This window comes from Madurella fahalii (assembly GCF_045866475.1).
Source record: "Madurella fahalii IFM 68171 DNA, scaffold_1, whole genome shotgun sequence".
NCBI lineage: Eukaryota > Fungi > Ascomycota > Sordariomycetes > Sordariales > Madurella > Madurella fahalii.
This window is the reverse complement of record NW_027263971.1, coordinates 8050561-8070252: the sequence shown is the minus strand read 5'-3', so window position 1 is coordinate 8070252 and position 19692 is coordinate 8050561. Positions and strand designations below refer to the sequence as shown.

Genomic DNA, 19692 nt, shown 5'->3' with positions numbered 1-19692 from the left:
TTCTTGCCGGCTATACAACACTCGTAGGTCCCGGGCACTTGTTCGAAGGGTACGGTCTCGAAGTTTCAGTCAGCCATCAATCTTATGAGGCTTTGCGGCCCTGGCTAGCACATACCGTTGGGAAAGCTCCTAGACAAAGCTGCGCGGAGGAGTGAAGTCTTTCCGCAGCAATCCTGTATTTCCCCGTCAGACGACTGATGGATGTTATATTCACCGTCTCTTTGAGGCTGGTAATGGCGTTGAAAGGGCCGAGATATTGGACATACTTTCTCACCATATCATTCTCGGTAGACATGATTCACTGAACGATGCATATTTCGCCGTCCAGGGTTGGGCTTAAATAATGAAAGGAAGTCTAGGCGCCGATTGAAGGTAGTAGAAAGATCAGCTCATGGAGGGGAACCAGAACCATAAGACGGACCTTGATTCGCCCGTCGAGAAAAAAAAGTTGCGAGAATCAGTATAATCTCTCGCTTCTTAAACTAGCCACATGCATCGAAACTCTTTCAGTCGACTGTTACATAAATATGACACCAAGGTTAGATCCCCCTACTTATAACGGTCAAGCGATGCTCTGTTGCTACTTGTTACGTAGACCACAGTTCGACTTAGATGAGCACAAAGCTCTCGGGCGAGCCGGCATCGCAGCCCCTTCCACGGCGAGGAAAAGCATATGTGAACATATCCCTGTCCTTTAGTTTCCTCACCACTCCCATCGCAATGATAGCTGGACCTAGAAAGCTGAAGCGTCCTGCTTCTGTATCCGGCCGCAAGATGAAAGGCATGTCGGCACCAGACGGATAAATCATGATATCTCCCTCTCGCACCAGATGCGACACAAATACTAGGCAGCGATGTCGAAATAGATCGTACTCTTCGATGACATCGTTCTTCCTGGGTTCCAAGGCTGCCCAATTGTACGAGCAGCGCTTCTCAAGAATCTTGTATACCTCTTCGATGCCTTTGTTGCCCTGATTGTCGGGCATCCACCAGTCATGGCTCGAATAGCAGCTCTCCAGTCCTACCCCTGAAGAGTAAGATACCAAAATCTTGGAGTTGAACTCCCGGTGCATTCCGTCTTTCCATAGACTCTCTGTCGAGGTGATAACTCCAATACGTGCTCCCTCGAGACGCAAAAGCCCAACTTCGTCATATGCCTGCACTGGAGGCGCCGTATAGTGCATGTCAAAGTGGAATACGCCGAATCGAAGCATCAAGCGGGTAACGTTTTGGCGCAGATCGATAGCCCAGGATGGCAAGTCCTGTCCTATGGCGTCTCTGTCGTAGATGATCTGGAGACTGTGAAGAGTCTGGCTGATGTTGATTGTGTGCTTCTGGAAGCTTTCGAATACTGCCGAAACCGATTTTGAGTAATCAATCTCCGGGAACCCTTCTGTAACGTCGTAGGCCTCCTTGGTCATCTCTGCAATGATTCCGAGGACAGCAAAGACCTTGTCCTGTGGTAAAGTCGCTTCATATAGACTGCTTCGCATAATCATCCTGAACCAGGCTTGATGAAATCCGCCGTCCTCAGTGTACATGTCGTTCTCACAATGCTGTTTGAAGAAGACGTATGCTCTCCTCACGCTCAACGCTCGTTCCCGAGGGTCGCGATGGGGTTTGAACGTATCCCGAATCTGATCCACGTCTGGAAGCAGGCGATCTATGCCCAACCGAAAGTCTTCGAAAGAACATTCCTGACTTCCACAGACCACGTAGACTTCGTGAGCCGCATGTACCTCTTGTCGGGTCCAAGTCCGCTGGAACCATGGCTTGGTCTCGATGAGCTCGGTCGCTGCTCTGCGTGCTCTTGGGTCCTCGACCTCTCCACGAATACCACGCATACCCTCCGTGCCGTGGGTCTTGAGCAGGCTGAAGAGATATTCGTCATCATTAGTCGCTTGACCTAGCCAGACAACGACCCTGTACGCCTTGAGATAGATGCTGAACATCATCCCCACCTGGCCTGCTTTCTCAATTAGGTCGTTTTGATTGATGCAGATAGCATCTGTCCACAACACTCGAGGTCGTTCAGGGAGCCGAAGCTGTCTCAACGCCACGAAGAGATTTTCAGAGATCCAGAACGGTAGCCCATTTACCAAGATTCTCTTGGTTGGCTCGGGATCTCCCCAAGTGTACGACAATGCCTCGTACCCGGCCTTCTTGGAGCTCCCCGCAACTGTTGCGCCTGATTTCTTCTTGAGGTCTACTGTGAACAGGTCGCATTTAAGCTCGACATCGGAGTCGGTCGAAGGATGAACTCGAAGCACTCTTGTCTGCCGGGGGCTCAGTGGTTGATATACCTGGCGCTGCGCCCCAATTTCGCCTTGCCGCTGGGCTGGATCCATGTTGGGCATTGTCATATCGGAAGGGGATTGTAGCTCATCCCAGGCTTGCGGTCAAACTTGAGCGCCTGGGAACGATGTTAAATAAGGGAAGAAGAGAGGTTATGAGCTTTCAGATCACCTCTGGTTCGACGTTGGCTGTCAGCCCCACTGGAATCGGCACAATAGAACACCGAGCCCTGGAAGTAAGGCGCTTGTTGACGCCTTGATTTTTGTGGCAAATGGGCCGTGCTTAGGAGGTGGCGGCTCGATTGTGGCGGGGATAAGGCGGCGCGAGAGCTGTGGTGTAGCCGCCGTGGCGAAGCTAGGTGGCGAGGGGCTGTGGTGAAGCTGCCGAGCACGGACCTTGACGTGCCTCGTGTTTACGTGTAATGTTTGTCCCACTCGAGGCGTATAGGTATTTATACCAGGAAGAGAAATCATACCCCACTTCAACCTGTTATATATATAAACTTTTGCCTTTTCCCCCAAGATTGGTCCAACCATCTCCTCGGGGGCAAAAGCGATGGCACTGGGGTAGTGTTCTCGTTTACTAAAATGGACATCCCCCACCTTGACCCGGACCTGTCGCATCCTGACCGCCTTGGCCGTGCTACTCCCCGTGCTTGGCCCACGAGCTACATCACAAAATAGGGCGAATCTCTCATAAGGCTCACGACCCAGCCCAGGATATCCGGGCCCGTATAACAGCGTCTAAGAAGCAAGGGTACCAGGGCTGCGGCGATTATAACAGCGTCGGAGAAGAAGAAGAGAATCATCTATAGCGAGTTAATGGCGTATACCGTCGGTAGTTTGAATGTTGTGGTCTGGTTTACGTAAGTTAAGATGGTCTCATTTACGACTAGTGTTGTTACCCCGGGGCATATAAGGTCTGCCTGAGACTCGCCGTTGATGCCCTGGAGGGCACCTACCCCTAGCCCAGCGGAGATAAACCTCGTGTTGAACAAGAGTGCTAGGCGCTGCTGGAATAAACTATCTAGGACTATAAAATTCTGAATGTCTTGGCCCCCAAAGTTAGGGTCTACGATATTAGGGTTTATCAGCAGCTCCTTAATCTAACTAACGCCTTGTGGACCACCGTTTGCTAATAAACCCCTATCGACTGTATCAGGAAATAACGTAAGATAGTCTTTCTAAGTTTGGTTAATCGTTAGGCCTGGTACGTAAATCGTTATAGAGTCCAAGCAGTCTTGTATGGCGGTAAAGTTCTGATCAGGGCTTTGACGAATAGCTACGGCAGCACAGAAGCCTCTTGCCGGGCAGATTCCATTCTGATTGCAAGTGACTTTCACGTCGTAATACTTCATAGACAAGATATACCTCGTAGTCGATAGCAATTATTCAATAGGATTGTAGGAAGATAATCAAATACCCAAGATAAAGTTTGAATCAATACCGGCTAGTAGATTCAATAGATATTTATGTTCTAGGAAGTAGTGGTATTAATAAAGAATCGTCCGTCGAGACCTATCATTGAATCATTAGAATAGGGAAACACGGTGTAAAATGCATCTAGATAAGAGGCTTGGTCGTATACTAGCTCATAGTAGGCAATCAGGGTCTTATAATATAATTGTATCTAAGCCTGTATTTCTATATGAAGTGTCACGTGGGATTTCAAAAATAATAAAAAAGATCAAATTCGCGCTCTCTAAGAAAGCTCTGGGCAGAGTGTGCGGGAGCACCGAAATATATGACAGGAAGTGGGCCAGTACCCGCAGAAGGTTCCAGAATCTCAGAGGTCACGGGGACCCCAGGATCTGGGCCACCTGGCCTATCTGGGCTCCCACCACGTAACATGAAGTGTATAGCCTGCTACAGATCCTAATAAGTCTGGATTCCGGGAAGGGCAGTTATCCTAGATAGGTATAGTCTCTTAAGAAGAGCATTCCTATAAGACATTATAAGCTTGCTATCTATAGTACAAATATGTAAGAGCAATAAGATTTGACTTACTGAGAAGTCGAAGTAGGCTTAATGTATATATATATACTTGATGCTATTAATAGATTAAGTATAGAGAAAGGAATGCCGATAAAACTGGTGTAATTGACTACTATATTAGCCTAGGGAATCTCCAGCTATTTTTTTAGGTTATCAATAGTATATTTTGGTAAAGACTCGAGTTTAGGAATACGAATATTTCCCTATAAGTCTGCTGTAGATAAAAACCCAGTATTCCGAGGACCTTCTAGGTAAGAAGTAAAGTTGATAAATGTATCTGCCGCCGATAAGTTGTCCGAGGTATTAGTATACTGGAGCTACGTATCGGTAGACTGAAGAGAAGCTATAAAACTATTACCCCAGTTGATTTCGGTTAGCAGCAAGACTCTTATATCTATTCGATAATGTATAATTGTAGACTTATTTGTTAGGTTGTTGTGTTGGAGAAAAATATAGTGCGAGGTTGTTTGAGAGCCTAGTGGGCTTAAGCTCTATAGGAGGATGAGAAGAATAGTAGAGATCGAAACGGAACGAAAGGTCTAAGGACTTTATAGAGTACTACCTATTGTCAAAGATCATAAGCTGCTCGAGGAACTAAAATCGTCTTATATTAGCTATATTAGCTTATAAGAACTTAAATAACGCTTACTCCTAACTCAACACTCTTTTCGAGCCTCTAATAGGCATATGACCGCAACCTATTGCCAATTATTACTGTAAATGCACCGGGCTAAACGGTTTGTACAACGTTTATCGTATCTAATACCTTATTTATCCAAGGGGATGGAGTACGGTTCTTCAAGTTAACCGCGACGATTATAAGAATTGATACTTCTTTCAGCAAACGTCCATCCTAAAGATAATTTATCCGGACTGATATACCTAGGAAAAGGAATAGCTAGTATAATCCTTAAGAGGTTTTATGTAAATTGTAAAGAGCATCCTTATATACTCTGTATCGTCGGCTCTTTTTGAGGTAAAGATAGTAAGCCCGGATCCGTAGTATCCGGATCCTCTTTATCAGGAAGAACTTGAAAGGGGTTAAAATCTTCGAAGTTGATCCTTAACTTTTTAGTAGGTGAGCAGATATAGTAGAGAAGTAGGTAGTAGTAACAATCAATTAAATATATTGCGTAATAGGTATAGGGTTTCGCTAGCAGTAATACTAATCTAGGAATTAGAAAACAGACGACAGAGTACTATAGGTATTGGATAAGAAATGCTGCGAGGTACGCTAAACAAGTGGAGTCGTAGGCAAACTAGATCGAATTGTCATTAGCTGAGGATTGCTGCCTTGGTCAAGAGCCATCGCTGAATGTGATACGAGGCTTACAGAGGAATGGAGCGAATAAACATATCTCCGCCGTTTTATTCGCGCTGCTTTCCAATTAGAGCAATGGAGTACGAGGTGAAAAAAGGGCCGAAATGTGCCGTGCGACTGCCTCGACGTCTATCGTAGCCAATAAATAGTTGTCCTAAACTCCTAAACCGGCCCCCAAATATAATCTGAACCTCGGTGAAGCTCTAGGGTTCCGGGCTGAACTAGGCCTTTATGGATTATACGAGCCCCTGAATAAGGGGGCGGGTACTGTCGGCCGGCACGGCAGATGCAGCTAGACCCAGCATTCGGAGAAACGGAAGCCCGAAGAGAGGGGTATATCTACGATGGATTCTAGTGGCACCCAGTCACCGTAGAAACTCTGAAAATCAATCGAATACATATGTCACGGCGAAGTAATCGACGGCGACAAAGCTGTAGCAATGATATACGTTAATTGTATATTTGTAGGTTAAAGAAACAAAGGAAGGAACGACCCCAGAGTCGTGACTATAGCGATAATATAATTTGTTACAAGGAACCCAGAAGAGCCCTATGTTACGATCTTCATCTGTACGTAAGTAGGACACCTAACGTATTTACCCCGCTCTAATTAATCGTTTCTAACGAGAAAGGAACTAATTAGGGGGGACCCGAGTGTAGAGCTCGCAGGTCGGGGTTAACTAGTATCAGAGACCCGGGCGTTCCTATCTACAGATCTGTACTAAAAGACTCGAAGACCCGGAGCTCTAGGTCTTATACTGAGCTAGACGACGAGATGGCATTCTAGGCTACTATCTACGTAGATGTTCAGTTGGACGGCTAGTATACCCGGCGACCTCAGTCTAGTGCTTTAATAGCGCCGTCGGAGGTAATTGTGAGGATCAAGGATCCAAGGGTAGTAAGACCAGAGTGACTGGGTACGCGCAGTGCACACGCAACGCAGGAGCAGAGTGCTCGTTAGAGGTGGGGTGGTGGTCTCATTGAACTCTGTCTCTCCCCTAAGCCCTGTCTTCCATCCTCCTCTTTATGCCCTGGGATGACAGCGTCTGGACTCACTTACCCCGCTCGCTGCCCCCTCTTCGTTCTTGCTTATGCGCTCCTTCAGCGCTCATCTGACGCGATATCTGCGCCCTTCTGGCCTAGCGTTGTTGTTGCTTTTGGGAACCCCGCCGACGCTGCGGCTCCGGGGCTTCCGTCCCGCGCCAACGCCGACCCTACCCGGCCGGTTCTCACACTTACTTACTACGTAAGCAAGCGGGCACAATTGAGGGCTCTCAAGGACTCTTGTCGGCGTTGTTGTACGTATGGTAGAAAGGAAGTTGTGATGGTAATGGTGGTGGTGAGTTGGCAATGATAGAAAAAAAGGCGGTATAGGCGGCGGAATTGAATTCGGCTTAGTGTACACGCACGGGCCATTTTTAAGTGGGGCCATAGTATAGGAAGACGGTTGCTATAGTACGAAAAGGCTGTCTCAAAAAAAATCCTGTGCTACCCCAGGTGATTACTCCTTTTTTCCTGCTTCTCACCCCTGAGTTCGGTGAGATTTTTGTGTATGGCTACCGCCTAATCGGCCCCCATTGAACTAGCTAGCCACCACGTCCCGGCGTAGTACATCGCTATCTACATGCGCCACCTCCTCCAACTCTGATCTAGATATAAATTAACTAGACAACCCTGGCTCCAACCGGCTCCACTGTGCTATCACACTCTACGTATTGGAGAGTACTTAGCATCTGAACTCAGGTGAATGTAGTGTAACTAGTAGCGTAGCGCCAGAGGATATATCCAAGGCAAATTAATTATAAAGCTCAAGGCATCCACTCGGCCCCAACGCAGCCCTGCTCTATATTATAGCGAACAATTCCTCTTTCCCCATCCGATATATCAGAATGAAAGAATTGTATTCCCAAGATCGGACAACTTAGCTACCTCCTTAGAGAATTGTCACTCCCGTCGATATTTGTTTGTCTATACAATGACTCTAGCACCTTGCCCATACGGTTTCGTTAGTGAAGCTGAGGAGTCGGCCGGGTCGCCTTCTTCGTTTGCACCTTACCGTACCGGACCTGGCCGTCGTCTCTTCCGAATGGATATAGCCTGGCGATTTGCGAGCGCTATTGTATTCGGTTGCCTTCTTACTATTATCCTTTATATATTCGAGAAAATAGGTGACCTTGATACTACCCAAAAACGTGGCTTCAATGTTCTTACTATCATGTTCTCGGCCCTTGTGAGCTTGTCGTTAGGCTCTCTCCTCGGGTTATTGGGTGGAATGCTTCGTTGGCCCCTATTGGCGTGGGAGGAGCATACACCACTAGAAGTAGGTTCAACATTTGCATTTTTCTAGTATAAGTGTGGATATATCACTAAGCAGGTAAATACTGACGTCTACTTGGAGATTGATATGGTGCTAGGCATCCCGAACCCTAGTGGATCATTCAGGCTGATTTGGCATCATACTATAAATCGGCATTGGCGATGGACACGAACGACATGGGCTGTGCTATTCTACTTGCTCGTGAATCTCCTCGGCAGAGTAAGCATTGCAGCACTCGGGTTGGCGTATAGTGTGAATGAGACTCCTCGCACCGAATACCCGATCATGGTCCCAGATTGGGGCTCTCGAGCCTGGCTCAGTACAACAGAACACAATACCCTCAGTCTCGAGAGTTACAGTATGCTCCCCACCGATTGTATATAATTACAAGGTTTTTAAACTAACTGAAGGTACTAGAGAATTGGAATAATTATCTAAGGATGGCGTTACCAATGTTTACACCAGAATTCAGCTATACGGATACATCGTCCTATAATATGAGGAACATAAGCGGAAGAACTCTAGACCGGAAGGTGGAAGGCAATAACGTTACATACTCGTACGTCTTGAAGGAGTATCGCTATGTTGAGGAGATCTTATCTACGACATCGGTATTACACAGTTCAGCAAGTTGTATCGGGAGAAAGGTTTATAACAATACGGTATACGAAGATGGAAGGCAAGTCGGAATGTTCGGTAAGCAATATTGGCCCCGAGCGACGGATGTACAGGCAGCAAGTCAAACTTACAGCTGATTTCTTCTGCCTCACATCTAGAGTACGGTACGAAACCTAAGAGCAACTTGACATTCTTAAATGCTGCTCAGGCCCTCTGCGAAAATGAGGTGACGGGATATATGTGGGCCGAATGGCAGCCTGACGGGTTCAACACTCACAACGGGGCTTGCTCTAGAACATGTATTAAATCTATTGATGAGTCCGGCAGCTGGTATCTAGGCCTTGTGGCTAACATTTCTTTCTTTACAGATCTTTGGATGGAGCAACTACTTATAACCGATTTAGATAGGCCTGAGGAATGCGTGGCTAGCTTTTACGAGTGCACAACCTGCCTCATGGACCATGATACCAAGGCCGCTCCCGAGACATTGCTTTTCAACCGCCACCCGACTCAAAATGCCTCCGTTGGTGCCGCAGCACTTCTCTACTTCGGCGTGCACGGAGGTGGAGCCATGACCATCAGCTTCAGCTCCATCGCCGACACTGAGGTTATGGAATGGGAGTGGAAGATTTCCATCGCTGAGTATCCTATTAGCGGCGACCTCACAATTCAACCCATCGTCAACTTTACAGAAGCGGATTTTGGTTATAATGCATCCTGGGTTGAGGATAGTATACCATTAGGGGCCGAACTCCATATCGCAAATGCAGCAGCGCGCCTCCCGATTGCCATCGTGATAGGCGCCGAAACGGAATTACCGCGTATAGAAAAGGTAGCAGGGGCCACCGAACGCCATTTTGCTACAGTCGTCCTAGAAGTAAGGTGGGACAGGGTCGCAGGCATACTCGCAGCCATCTTGACCGGGCAGGTAATAACAATTGCAGCTACTATTTTCTACTGTCGCAAAGTTATCCTCCAAGACCACGATAGCTTCCTTCCTATCGCACGGCTCTTGAATACGGCTATGAAGCATGCCCAAGGAAGGAGTATCGACACAAAGGCTGCGATTGCAACTCAAATCGAGGTTAGCAAAGGATACTCCAAGGGTGAAAGCAGGCGGATGAGGTATGGGACACGGCACCGGGATGGCGTCTATAAGGTGGACCTGTGGGACGATGTTGAGAATAACTTCCCTGAAGCCAAGTATAATTAGATGACGTAGGGTTAAGCAGGTCACTTTTGTCAACAGGAATGGTGAAAAACTCGTTATCTCAATTCAGCATCAGATACTTCTAGTCTGCAATGAACCAGTATTGTGTCGGTTGATAGTCACCAGAATCAGGAATTGTTATGTAGGATTTCAAAAATAAGATAAAAATGATGGTCAAATTCACGTTGTTTCTCTTCACTGTCAAGAGTGCGGGAGCCGAGTAATATATGACAGGAATGGGCCAGTACCTCGTGAAGGTTCCAGAATCCTGGGATCATATGACCCCTTGGATCCTGGCCGTCTGACCCATCTGAGCTCCTACCACGTAACAAGTGCCCGGGACTGAATTGAAAAAACCATGCCCCCATTGTACTTCCCAACTATCAGAACCTATCGTACCCGTCGTCGTATCCGTCGTGTCTATCGTCATACCCATCGTATCCATCAGGTCTATCGTATCTATCCCATTTATCGTCGTATCTGTCAGATCTATCCCATGCAACTGCATCATACCTATCGTGATGCTCGTCCCTATCATCTTCGACAGGGGCGTTATATTCAGTCCGGGTATTGTCTGGGCGGTTAGGGCCGTCAGGGCCGTCGTCAGGGTAGTCGGGATAGTCAGGGCCGTCAGTGCCGTCAAGGCCGTCGAGGTCGTCAAGGTAGTCGGGGCCGTCAAAGTCAGAGTAGTCAGAACAGTCAGGGCCGTCGTCAGAGTAGTCAGGACAGTTGGAGCTGTCGTAAGGGTAATCAGGCAGTCAGGGCAGTCAATGCCATCAAGATCTTCAAGGTAGTTAGGGCTATAAAGCCGTCAGGGCCATCCGGGCCATTTATAAAAATTCTGTCAAATTGTTTGTCATCCGGGCTGATATCAAGCCCACAAGTTCCTGGTATTCCTCTGAACCCTGGATCCTACCTCGGAAGTCTGACAGGCTCTCCGTCGGTTGTTGTTGCTGACGTTGTTGTTGCTGGCGTTGTTGTTGCTGACGTTGTTGACGACATTGTTGGGCCGGGCGGTGGCTTTGAAAGATGTGCCCGATCAGGAGGCGTCTCTTGTCAAAGGTCTGGCTGCAGCGGTTGCAAGTGTGTAACTGGGCTGCATCTGACTGCAGGGCCGTCGAAACTGATCGCTGGGCTGGCCGGGCAGGCGAGGAGGCCGGGCGAGGTTGACTGAGTTGTCAGATCGGATCGCTGGGGCGGCCGGGCGGGTAAGGTCGACTGAACTGTCGGATCAAACCGCTGGGGCGGCCGGGCAGGCGAGGTTGACTGAGCTGTCGGATCCGATCGCTGGGCTGGGTAGGCGGGCGGGACCGAAGTCAAATCTGACTGGGCCGGCCGGGCAAGGTTGACTGAACTTGACTGCGTTCTGGGGGTTCCATTCAAGAAAAAAGAAAAAGGAAAAAGAAAAAGATAGTATCTAGGAGCCGGGCCGGAGCTGAATTTAACTGCAAGGTTGATCAGGCCTTACAGTCGAATCCAACGGAGCAACGACGTCCTGATCGATATAGATCGGAAGAAGAGAAACGACAACAGGCCTAGCGAAAGGGTCGTCGCATTGAGCGAAAAAGAAGGAAAGGAGCCGGGCCAAGCGACGACTAGCCTAACGAAAGGGTCGTCGCATTGAGCGAAGAAGGCGTGTATCTTCACACGTCGGGATTGCGTATCTTCACGCAAGGGATGGCATCGTGTATATTCACACGGGAGATTGGTCGTCAGGTTCGAATTCAGCCGCCAGGCTGACCTGGTAGTGGGCACCACTTGTCGCGTGGGAATGGAAAGAATAAGATCAGAATTCGTTGTTGTCTATCTTCACTGTCAAGAGTGCGGGAGCCCAGTAATATATGACAGGAATAGGTCAGTACCCAGAGAAGGTTCCAGAATCCTGGGATCACATGACCCCTGGGATCCTGGCCGTCTGACCCATCTGAGGTCCCACCACGTAACAGTCTCCTTCTACAACTCGGTAGATATTCTAACTACTTCTATCTCTCTCTCTTCTCAAAGGTATTTTCGGTTTATAGGCTTTAATAGTCGAGGTACTTACTCAGTGACAAAAACTAAGATCTTACTTGATAGTTACTTCTAGTAGTCTAGACTACTTAGCTCCTTTGGACTAAAGTCTCTGTCTCTACTAACTACTATTGGAAGTAGGATCCTCTCACCGATATACAGCTCAACTAGTCCTACAGGCTAGTATCTTGCAGGTACGTAGTAGCTTATACAACTGATAATACTATGATCTCGCTCTTCGCGCAACCGGTCGAAATCACCGGTATCTTGTAGAACCGCTATAACTACTCGAACCTGTATACCGAGGTCATCACTACCTACTCGAACTCCATCGAGATTTTCACTGCTGCAGTACGCAACTCAGGCACACCGCCTCCACTAATTAGCCTATATATCTAGCGTCCAACACTTCTAAGAGAAAGGAAGTTCAGTATAATATAACGGTCCTAGGAGTATATTACAACTATCTAGTAACAACTCTACGAGTACACTAAACTTAAGGAAAGAAGGAAAGAATAGAAGATTCTAGAGATATACAGGCCCTCTGATTTAGAGCGAGTGCGGTAGTCCGGGCACACCATAGGCGTGTTCTGGAATAGCTTCATTCAGGAGGTTCGGTGGTCCGTGCTTTAGGGAGTGGGCCGAGGGTTGCCGAGGCCTACACTAGGCTCAGCCTGTCACAAAGCTGACTAACGTTCTATTAACAACCCTATCGAGGAAATGGTATAGTATAGCGCTATCCTATTCTTGGATATACTGAATTAGCTAGCAACTATAAGTTAGAGAGTGTCAAGCCTCTGTTATAATATATAGTTTATTGCAGTTTAGCTAGGTTGGTAGAATAACTGGAGTAAGATTCTGTATTCTATATCAGTATATAACTGGAAGTACGTGTCTAGATAGTACACACTCGCGAATTTCGAGTTACTTCTCACAGGCTGTACCAGAGTCAATGCCGTTTGTATTTCCCAACCTTGACAAGATATGCCTCTCGGCGGTGAGGGATGTCGTGGCTAGCCGACTCCCTGGATCAGAGGCCCGCGACTACGCAAGAAGCATTTTGGAGAATGGAGGACCGCACGCTGCCGCTCAGGAGGTCAAACGCTACATTCTCCCAGAAATCCAAGACCTCCAGGGCAAAACTGTGACTCGCAGTATTCTAGATAAGGTCTGGAAGCTGCAGGTCAGCCAGGGCCTATGGAGTACCGCCGCCTTAGATATGGGCTACATCGACTACATTACTGACTATCGCGACAACAAATACTTCCGGATGTACCATGGGCAGGCCGGATTTGCGCATCGGCGGATAACCCGAGATCACGGCCAGGCTATTGTTGGAGGCCGTAATGATAGCCTCCACTACTTTCTTCTTTGGCTAGGAAACGGCCATCGAACGGCGAACTTCCTAAAGGTATGGCAATTGCCAGAAGGGTATCGCCAGAGCCGAGGTCAGGAGTGGACGGACGTCATGATGATACTTTACGAGAGTATCAACATCAAAGCCTTCTCTCTCCACTACGGACTCCTGCACTCCGGCAGCACTCGCGATAGCTCGCTCGGCCTTGGCCTCAACGTTATGACACCTTTAGTGCAAGGCCGAAGGATGCCGCCGAATCTGAAGGCAGAGGCTAAAGAACAACTCCTCAGGTCTCCCGACGCCCAAATCGCATACTAGCCCAAGTTTCGCGCAGCTCAGGAAGCCTTGAAGCAGGCAAGACGCGACATCCAGCACTTAGCTTCTCGCCCGCTTTTTCGTGTCGACTTTTCGAATGCGCTGGAAGAGGCTGTCGGAAATGACCAGATCTTCCAGCCTCTTCAACAGTCCCTTACCGCAGAGCTAAAGGGAAAGGGACCCAGCAATCTAGCCAGCGATATACCTTTTACTGGCAGCCTTTCTGCAAAGATTGGCTTCTTACTTGACTTTGCGAGAATGTCTCCTCTATCTGACAGCAGTCGTATCGGATCTTTCGAAAGCAACCTACCCTGGGCGATAAGAGGATGCCAGTTTAGCGAGGACAATGTTCTCGTATGGACATTCAATTTCAAGACGCTTTCCTACCTTGATACCAGAGGTAGTATAGCGACTGACGAGATTCAAGACCCAGACCTGCTAGCCAAACACCTGGCACTCATCAATGCAAGCGAAACGAGAATCGTTTTGGTCTGCGGTGCCCGTGCAGAAGACATAGTTCGCCAAGCTCTTCGGCCTTCAAGACAAAAGGATCTTGATCTTCGCGGATTCAAGTACCCTCTATCCTTGATCGACGCACAGGGCCCTGAACCAAAGCGCCTATTCATCCGGTGTCCAGAGATCCCGTCTGACAAATGGTCTATGACAGGTACCCATGCTGCTCGACTTTGCGAGACCCTGAGGTTCGCGACGCGAACGACGGGTACCGAGGGAGTCCGGCCATACTTTCTTGAGTCTTCAACCGTAGTCGGCCGCATCCTAGGCATTGCCAGGAACGAGGGAGACGGATCTACTGTCCGTATGACGACCGACACCTTGGACCCTGCACTAAAGCTCTGGTTGGTTCGAAAAGGCTTTGAAAGCGAAGAGGATATCCGAAACCTTGAGACTATCGCCGACGGTTCTCTATCCGCCGGACTGCTGATACTCCTTCACGCTCTGCCCCGTAATCCGAAGACAACAGTAGCCCCAAGCTTGCCCAATAGCAAAGGCAGCAAGAAGAGAAAAAGGTCGGATCCCCAGCCTTTCGATGACATCTACGAGCCGGCTCTTGCCTTCATCTCCGGTATACTCAACAAGCGCGACGCCAAATACTACGACATGGAAAAGGCGCTTACTGATCAGGCCAAGGACGAGGTTGCCGAGGAGCTTTGCTCCGAACCCGGATTCGACAGCTTCCTTACACGCGACACCTTCCAGCATTGTCCGAAGCAATTTGCAAGAGAGACGACCGACGGCAAACAAAGGGAGTGGTATACCCCGGGTTTTTAGCGTTATAGGACATAGAGAAGTGGAGAAGCGGAAAGGGCATTGGGACTGTTGGGCGACTTTGTATATACAAGGGGTTGTCGCCGACTATGAAGGCAGCAAGGATGTTCTAGAGGTTAGACGGGAGGGCTTGACCGCGATATAGCTAAGCAAATCTCGCCTTGTGTTACGGACGAGCAGCATATATTAGGTTCAAGGCCGCTGCAAATACCACTCAATTGTGTAAAATCACAATATGGGGAGAAAAGGAAGAGAAGCTAGAATCTTGCGGTCAAGGGGTTCAATGCTAGAGCAAGTGGGGCTAGCGCACGTGAGCAGTGTATGTGCCCACCACCACACCTGGGACTGGCCCTGCTCAGGAAAACTCGTCCTCCTCGGGAAGTATGAATAGCCTCAATGTATATGCAATTCCTTATCCGCTGGTGTATTTTTAGAGTAGAGAGGTAACGCAGTTCCTGGCACAAGTTTATCTATAGTATCCTTCTCCAACTGCTCTTCCAAGCTTGCGACGGAGAATGCATGATGTGGAGCCTGTGTGGAATTCTGGCTCGACGACGCTAACTATTTTCCCCCGCCGATGCGCGCCTGCAGCCTCTCCCCCCTTTTTCCTTCTTTTCCCTTAGCTTTAGATTCGAACAATTGAGTGGTATTTGCAGTGCCATTTAACCTGATCAGTATTGCTCGCTCGTCACAAAGCTTTTGTCTGGCATTTCTCCATTGCCGGTCGCCTCTGCCAAGAAAGGGAGAAGAAGTATCTCCAGAGGATGCGGTCAGGAGCCAGGGGAAAAATTGCCCGACGGGGGTTCACCCGATCTTGATGGTTAGGGTCATGATTAGAACCAGGGGAAGGAAAAAAAAACCATCGCAAAAACGCCCGGCGGGGGGCTCGAACCCCCGACCTTGAGGTCTTCTTTCTTAAAAGCCTCACGCTCTTCCAACTAAGCTAGCCGGGCGGGCTGTCTTATGTTATTTTTAGCAGGTGGAGTTGCCCCATAACCTGCTAACGAGGAGCCCACCACAGCGAACGACAGGAGGCGAGAGACTGAGCTGGATCTGAAGAAGGCAATCCAGGAGACGAGAAGGAAAATTACTCTTACAGAGGCGAGGTGAAGAGCTAAGCAGTCCTCAGGGGGCTCAGTAACACCGAGGCAAACAGGACAGACAGACACCAGACCTTAAGGAGAGCGAGATTTCTCAGCCGCTACCCGCGGAGCCCGTGGGATCCATGGATGGCAGCTGTTCGATATTCTTTAGAATTCCCTCGTTCTCTCGTTGCAGTTGCTGGATTCTCTGCTCATTTTTGAGAAGATGATCTTGAAGTGCCGGTACTTCCCCCTCGTAGGCACACTGCGTGACTGCGCAGCCCGCTCAGTTCTGGTCAGCGCTGTAATGACGCCGTCAACTTCCTGTTGCAATTTTGTGCCTCGAGCATCGATCGCCGCGTCGCGTAGCTGACATGTCATGGTGCGTCGTGGAACCGCCACCACCGCGGCGGAGCCAGAAGACGGCAAATATGTACTGAAACAAACGCGCGAAGGGAGGACGGCCTGATCAGCCACAGCGCTGGAATGGAAATTGCAATTGAACTTCGTAACGTAGGGAAAAGAGAGGGGAGCACTGGGCAGCAGCCGTGTGCCGTGACTTTGTTTCCAGTTAGGTATGACGCAATGCGAGGGTCGCTGGGCGGCAATTAATTTGTTACCCAATTATGGGGCCGGTATTGGAGCGCCGCGCTAGAACTCACCGAGCTGAGCAAAAGGATGCCCGCGTGGAAGATTCGCCCCGACAGCCTGCCCGCTGGTACGGGAATTGCAGGCCGGAGGGCATGTAGGAGTATAGCTGCGCAGCGTGCCACAGCGGGGGCGGCGTCGATGTAGGGCTAGACTGGACTGACACGCCAGGATCGTGGTACGCTGCCTCAACGTCCCGGGTCCGCTCCTTCTACGTGAACTAGACGCCTTCCCGCAACCGCGTCTTCAACCAAGACATTACCCCAGTGAGGCTGCCTGCCTTGCCCGGCCGACCCCTAGGAGGGGCCCGCGCCTGTCCTCCACGACCTCTGCGTTCCCGACCCGCCCCTTTACCCAGGCATTACGGACCTGGACGAGTTGGCCGTTACAGGAGAACGCGCACCTTCTTTAGCAGTTTCACCAGCGCTTCACCAACGTCCCGAGCGGCCAACAAGAGTGGCGTCCGGCCATACTTGTCCGTTGACATAATATCCGCGCGCCATTCTGCAAGAGCAGCCGGACCATTTCGCCTTTTGACTTGTACCCAGCGTAAAACAGCGGCGTCCATCTCTCGCTGTCTACAACTTTAGTGGCATTGTCGAGGCACACATTTCTTTTCCAGTCTGGGTCGTGAAAGACCTTTCGAGCTAGTGGCACGTTGCCGAAGTACGATGCCATTTGAAGGAGGGAAAACGATTCCGGTTCTCTTTTGTCTCTTCGGCCGGAGCGGTAAGATAGCGACCAATGCTTGAACAGCTTCGATCCTTCAAGGCAAAAGGGACCACTGAAATCAAAGATGTCCGCCACGGTCTCTGGTGAAAGTCGAGCGTACTCCGGCCAGCTGACGACGGCGTAATTCAGCAACGGAAAGTTGCGCGAGGAGGTCGAATCGTTCAGACTGATGGGGCCAAACTCAAGGGGCTGACGGATATATTTGAAGCAACGGCGTAGGAGGACCAAATTGGCCTCCTCCCTCTTCACGCGGAAACAGTCCAACACTGCGTCTTCGTCAGGGTCTTTGCGCTGTAGGTAATCCTTGGCAGACTGGTGAACGAGTTCCACTTCGTAATCTATCACCGTGAGTAGCGACCCGTATAATCGAGCTTGGTCTCTAATTATTTGATCTCTTGAAAAGACATCAGATGCTGGGACGTTTGTAGCATCTGCGAGCTCAGCCAGGTTCAATGGGCGTAATGAGGTAACAACCCATTGCAATATCGCAGCTGCAGTCTCCCACTGGCTCCGGCCAATTTCTCGCAGCATTCGTGTGTAAATCCTCGGAAGCCCTTTGGGAAGAGTCGCTAGTGTTTCCTCTACCTCTGAGAGGCTCTTTTTTCTAAGGTCTTCCGCAAACTAATCCCACCTACAGGAAAGTTCCTCCGGACCTCTGAACAAAGACTTGCCGGACCTTCTCCTCTGGCTCAGAAGGATGGCGCGACTCCCTCGAGAGTTCGCCAACCTTGATAGAAATACATCTCTTGATATCACTCTAAACATTGCTGTGGTGATCTGGATCAAGCTTGATGATATAAAGAAAATTGGATAGCTTGCCTTTCAACGCTAAGGGGTTCGCTTAAAGGAAGTTGGTTACCGGGTCTGACTACCCAAAGTTCGCCAGGCGCAGTAGTGAGAATGGGAGGGTGGTTGTCTCGACCAATTATCGAAACTTCGTCAGTTCGACGACTACTGAGCCGTCGTAGGGCGCATTCGCGCTACACGGAATACTCTGATGGCGATAACTAGCCTTAAGGCCGTCAATCAAGAAGAAGATGGTGAGGTCAAGCGAACTTACGTCACAGCTACCATTTGATACGCAATACACGCAGAAATGAGGGCATTCAGAATATAGTCAAAAGGTAGTTGATCAATTCAGTAAGGAAGAGAGGGAGCTCCAGTTGTAAGAAGTAAGTGGGCTGCAGCTTAGGGTGCTTGGGCTAGGTGCTTGGACTAGGTGTGGAATCCTGGGAAAGATACCGGAACCGGTATCACACAGGTAGCAGAAAACTGACCCCCTGCCGAGACCCTCGCGAAGAGTTGACGTGTTTATTTCGTCGGACTCCACCGACTTTCAAGCACTGCCTGCCTGTCTAAGCCATTCATAGTATTCCTCCTGAGACATCCTGAGACATCCTGAGCAGGGCCTGACGGAACCTGAGCAAAAGCGGCGAGGGGTGTTGTGGGCGGCAGGGGGTGGACGAGGGCAACTTTCGGCGTGTACAACAGCTAGTTTGGATTTGGGGGGACTTTGTTGAACGGAATAACTTGGAAAATGGTATACAAAAGACGTGATTGGGTGCGCTTACAATATTCCTCTCACCGTTTAATCTCTTTACTCACAATATATTTCTCCTTCCTTATCCTTCTTACCTGCGATCATATTATGAAGTTCAACGCATTTGGTCCTAAGGTCCCTACTCTAGAGAAGTCGTCTTCGGATAGAATGAGAGCATGTGAGAGAGCACGTGATTGTCACGGCAGCTTGGTATTGAAGGGAGCGAACCGTATATCGTGCAACTACACTAAGTGTAGGAGGGAGACGCTGGAGTTCAACCATTTAAGAGCTGCATAGAGAGCGTCAACAGCGTTAGATTATAGGCGTGAGCGTATTTAGTTAATACTATCATAGAGGCTAGCTCTGCTAAGTTCTTAGGAGTATAGGATAGGCTTGACTTCCTCCTAGAACACCTTGACGTGATAGTAGAGACTGCAAGGATATTCGTAGCCGACCGGCGAAGGACATCTACCTTGCTATATCTAGATAACTGCTATGTGGTGCTCTTTGTGCTATACGGTACGTCTCTGCGAGGCTTTTTTGGGACAAGCCGCTTGCGGTTTACGTCTCCTATAGGCAGGTGTTTGTATGGCCTGCCGGGGCCACGTCCCGCAGGGCAAGCCACCGACATCTCTCCTCGGCTTGCAGCAATTGAGGCGTTTAGCACTCAAATGCGGGGTAATCCCGAACAGGCTTGCCAACCTCACTAGCTTTCTTCGGCTTCTATAACAGATCTTAGGACATTATAGTCCTCTCTACGCTTTCCTTACCTAGAAGCTGTAACCAATATTTGGACAAAGACTCCTTTTCACGCGATAGAAGCCTGATATTACTGGACTGGAGGGTAGCAATGATCAACTCTATGTAGGGACTTGCTACACTGGCGCTACAGATCGCTAAGCAGCCAGAGGCGGCAACGGCGACCTATATAAGGACAGTACCAGGAAGGAACAAATTGGCTAGCTT

General features: G+C 49.2%; 4 protein-coding genes and 1 non-coding gene across 5 annotated transcripts; 3 read left to right on the top strand and 2 right to left on the bottom strand.

The window, feature by feature from the left end:
• Positions 1 to 608: 608 nt before the first annotated feature.
• MFIFM68171_02254 (Heterokaryon incompatibility domain-containing protein) lies at positions 609 to 2348 on the bottom strand (the record flags this gene model as incomplete). The annotated part of the gene is made up of 1 exon (XM_071057676.1): positions 609 to 2348. The coding sequence occupies one exon, from the start codon at positions 2346 to 2348 to the stop codon at positions 609 to 611; it is 1740 nt and encodes a 579-aa protein (XP_070913777.1).
• Positions 2349 to 7882: 5534 nt separating this feature from the next.
• On the top strand, positions 7883 to 9758 carry MFIFM68171_02253 (uncharacterized protein; the record flags this gene model as incomplete). Its single annotated transcript, XM_071057675.1, has 4 exons — positions 7883 to 7930; positions 8009 to 8285; positions 8393 to 8623; positions 8914 to 9758. The coding sequence occupies 4 exons, from the start codon at positions 7883 to 7885 to the stop codon at positions 9756 to 9758; spliced, it is 1401 nt and encodes a 466-aa protein (XP_070913776.1).
• A 2959-nt stretch (positions 9759 to 12717) lies between these two features.
• Positions 12718 to 13440, top strand: MFIFM68171_02252 (uncharacterized protein; the record flags this gene model as incomplete). The annotated part of the gene is made up of 1 exon (XM_071057674.1): positions 12718 to 13440. The coding sequence occupies one exon, from the start codon at positions 12718 to 12720 to the stop codon at positions 13438 to 13440; it is 723 nt and encodes a 240-aa protein (XP_070913775.1).
• An 816-nt stretch (positions 13441 to 14256) lies between these two features.
• MFIFM68171_02251 (uncharacterized protein) lies at positions 14257 to 14727 on the top strand (the record flags this gene model as incomplete). Its single annotated transcript, XM_071057673.1, has 1 exon — positions 14257 to 14727. One exon carries the CDS (start codon positions 14257 to 14259, stop codon positions 14725 to 14727), a length of 471 nt encoding a protein of 156 aa, XP_070913774.1.
• An 868-nt stretch (positions 14728 to 15595) lies between these two features.
• Positions 15596 to 15677, bottom strand: MFIFM68171_t16. The gene is given in 2 exon segments: positions 15596 to 15631; positions 15641 to 15677. It is a non-coding gene; the product is annotated as a tRNA-Lys (tRNA).
• Between the last annotated feature and the right edge of the window lie 4015 nt (positions 15678 to 19692).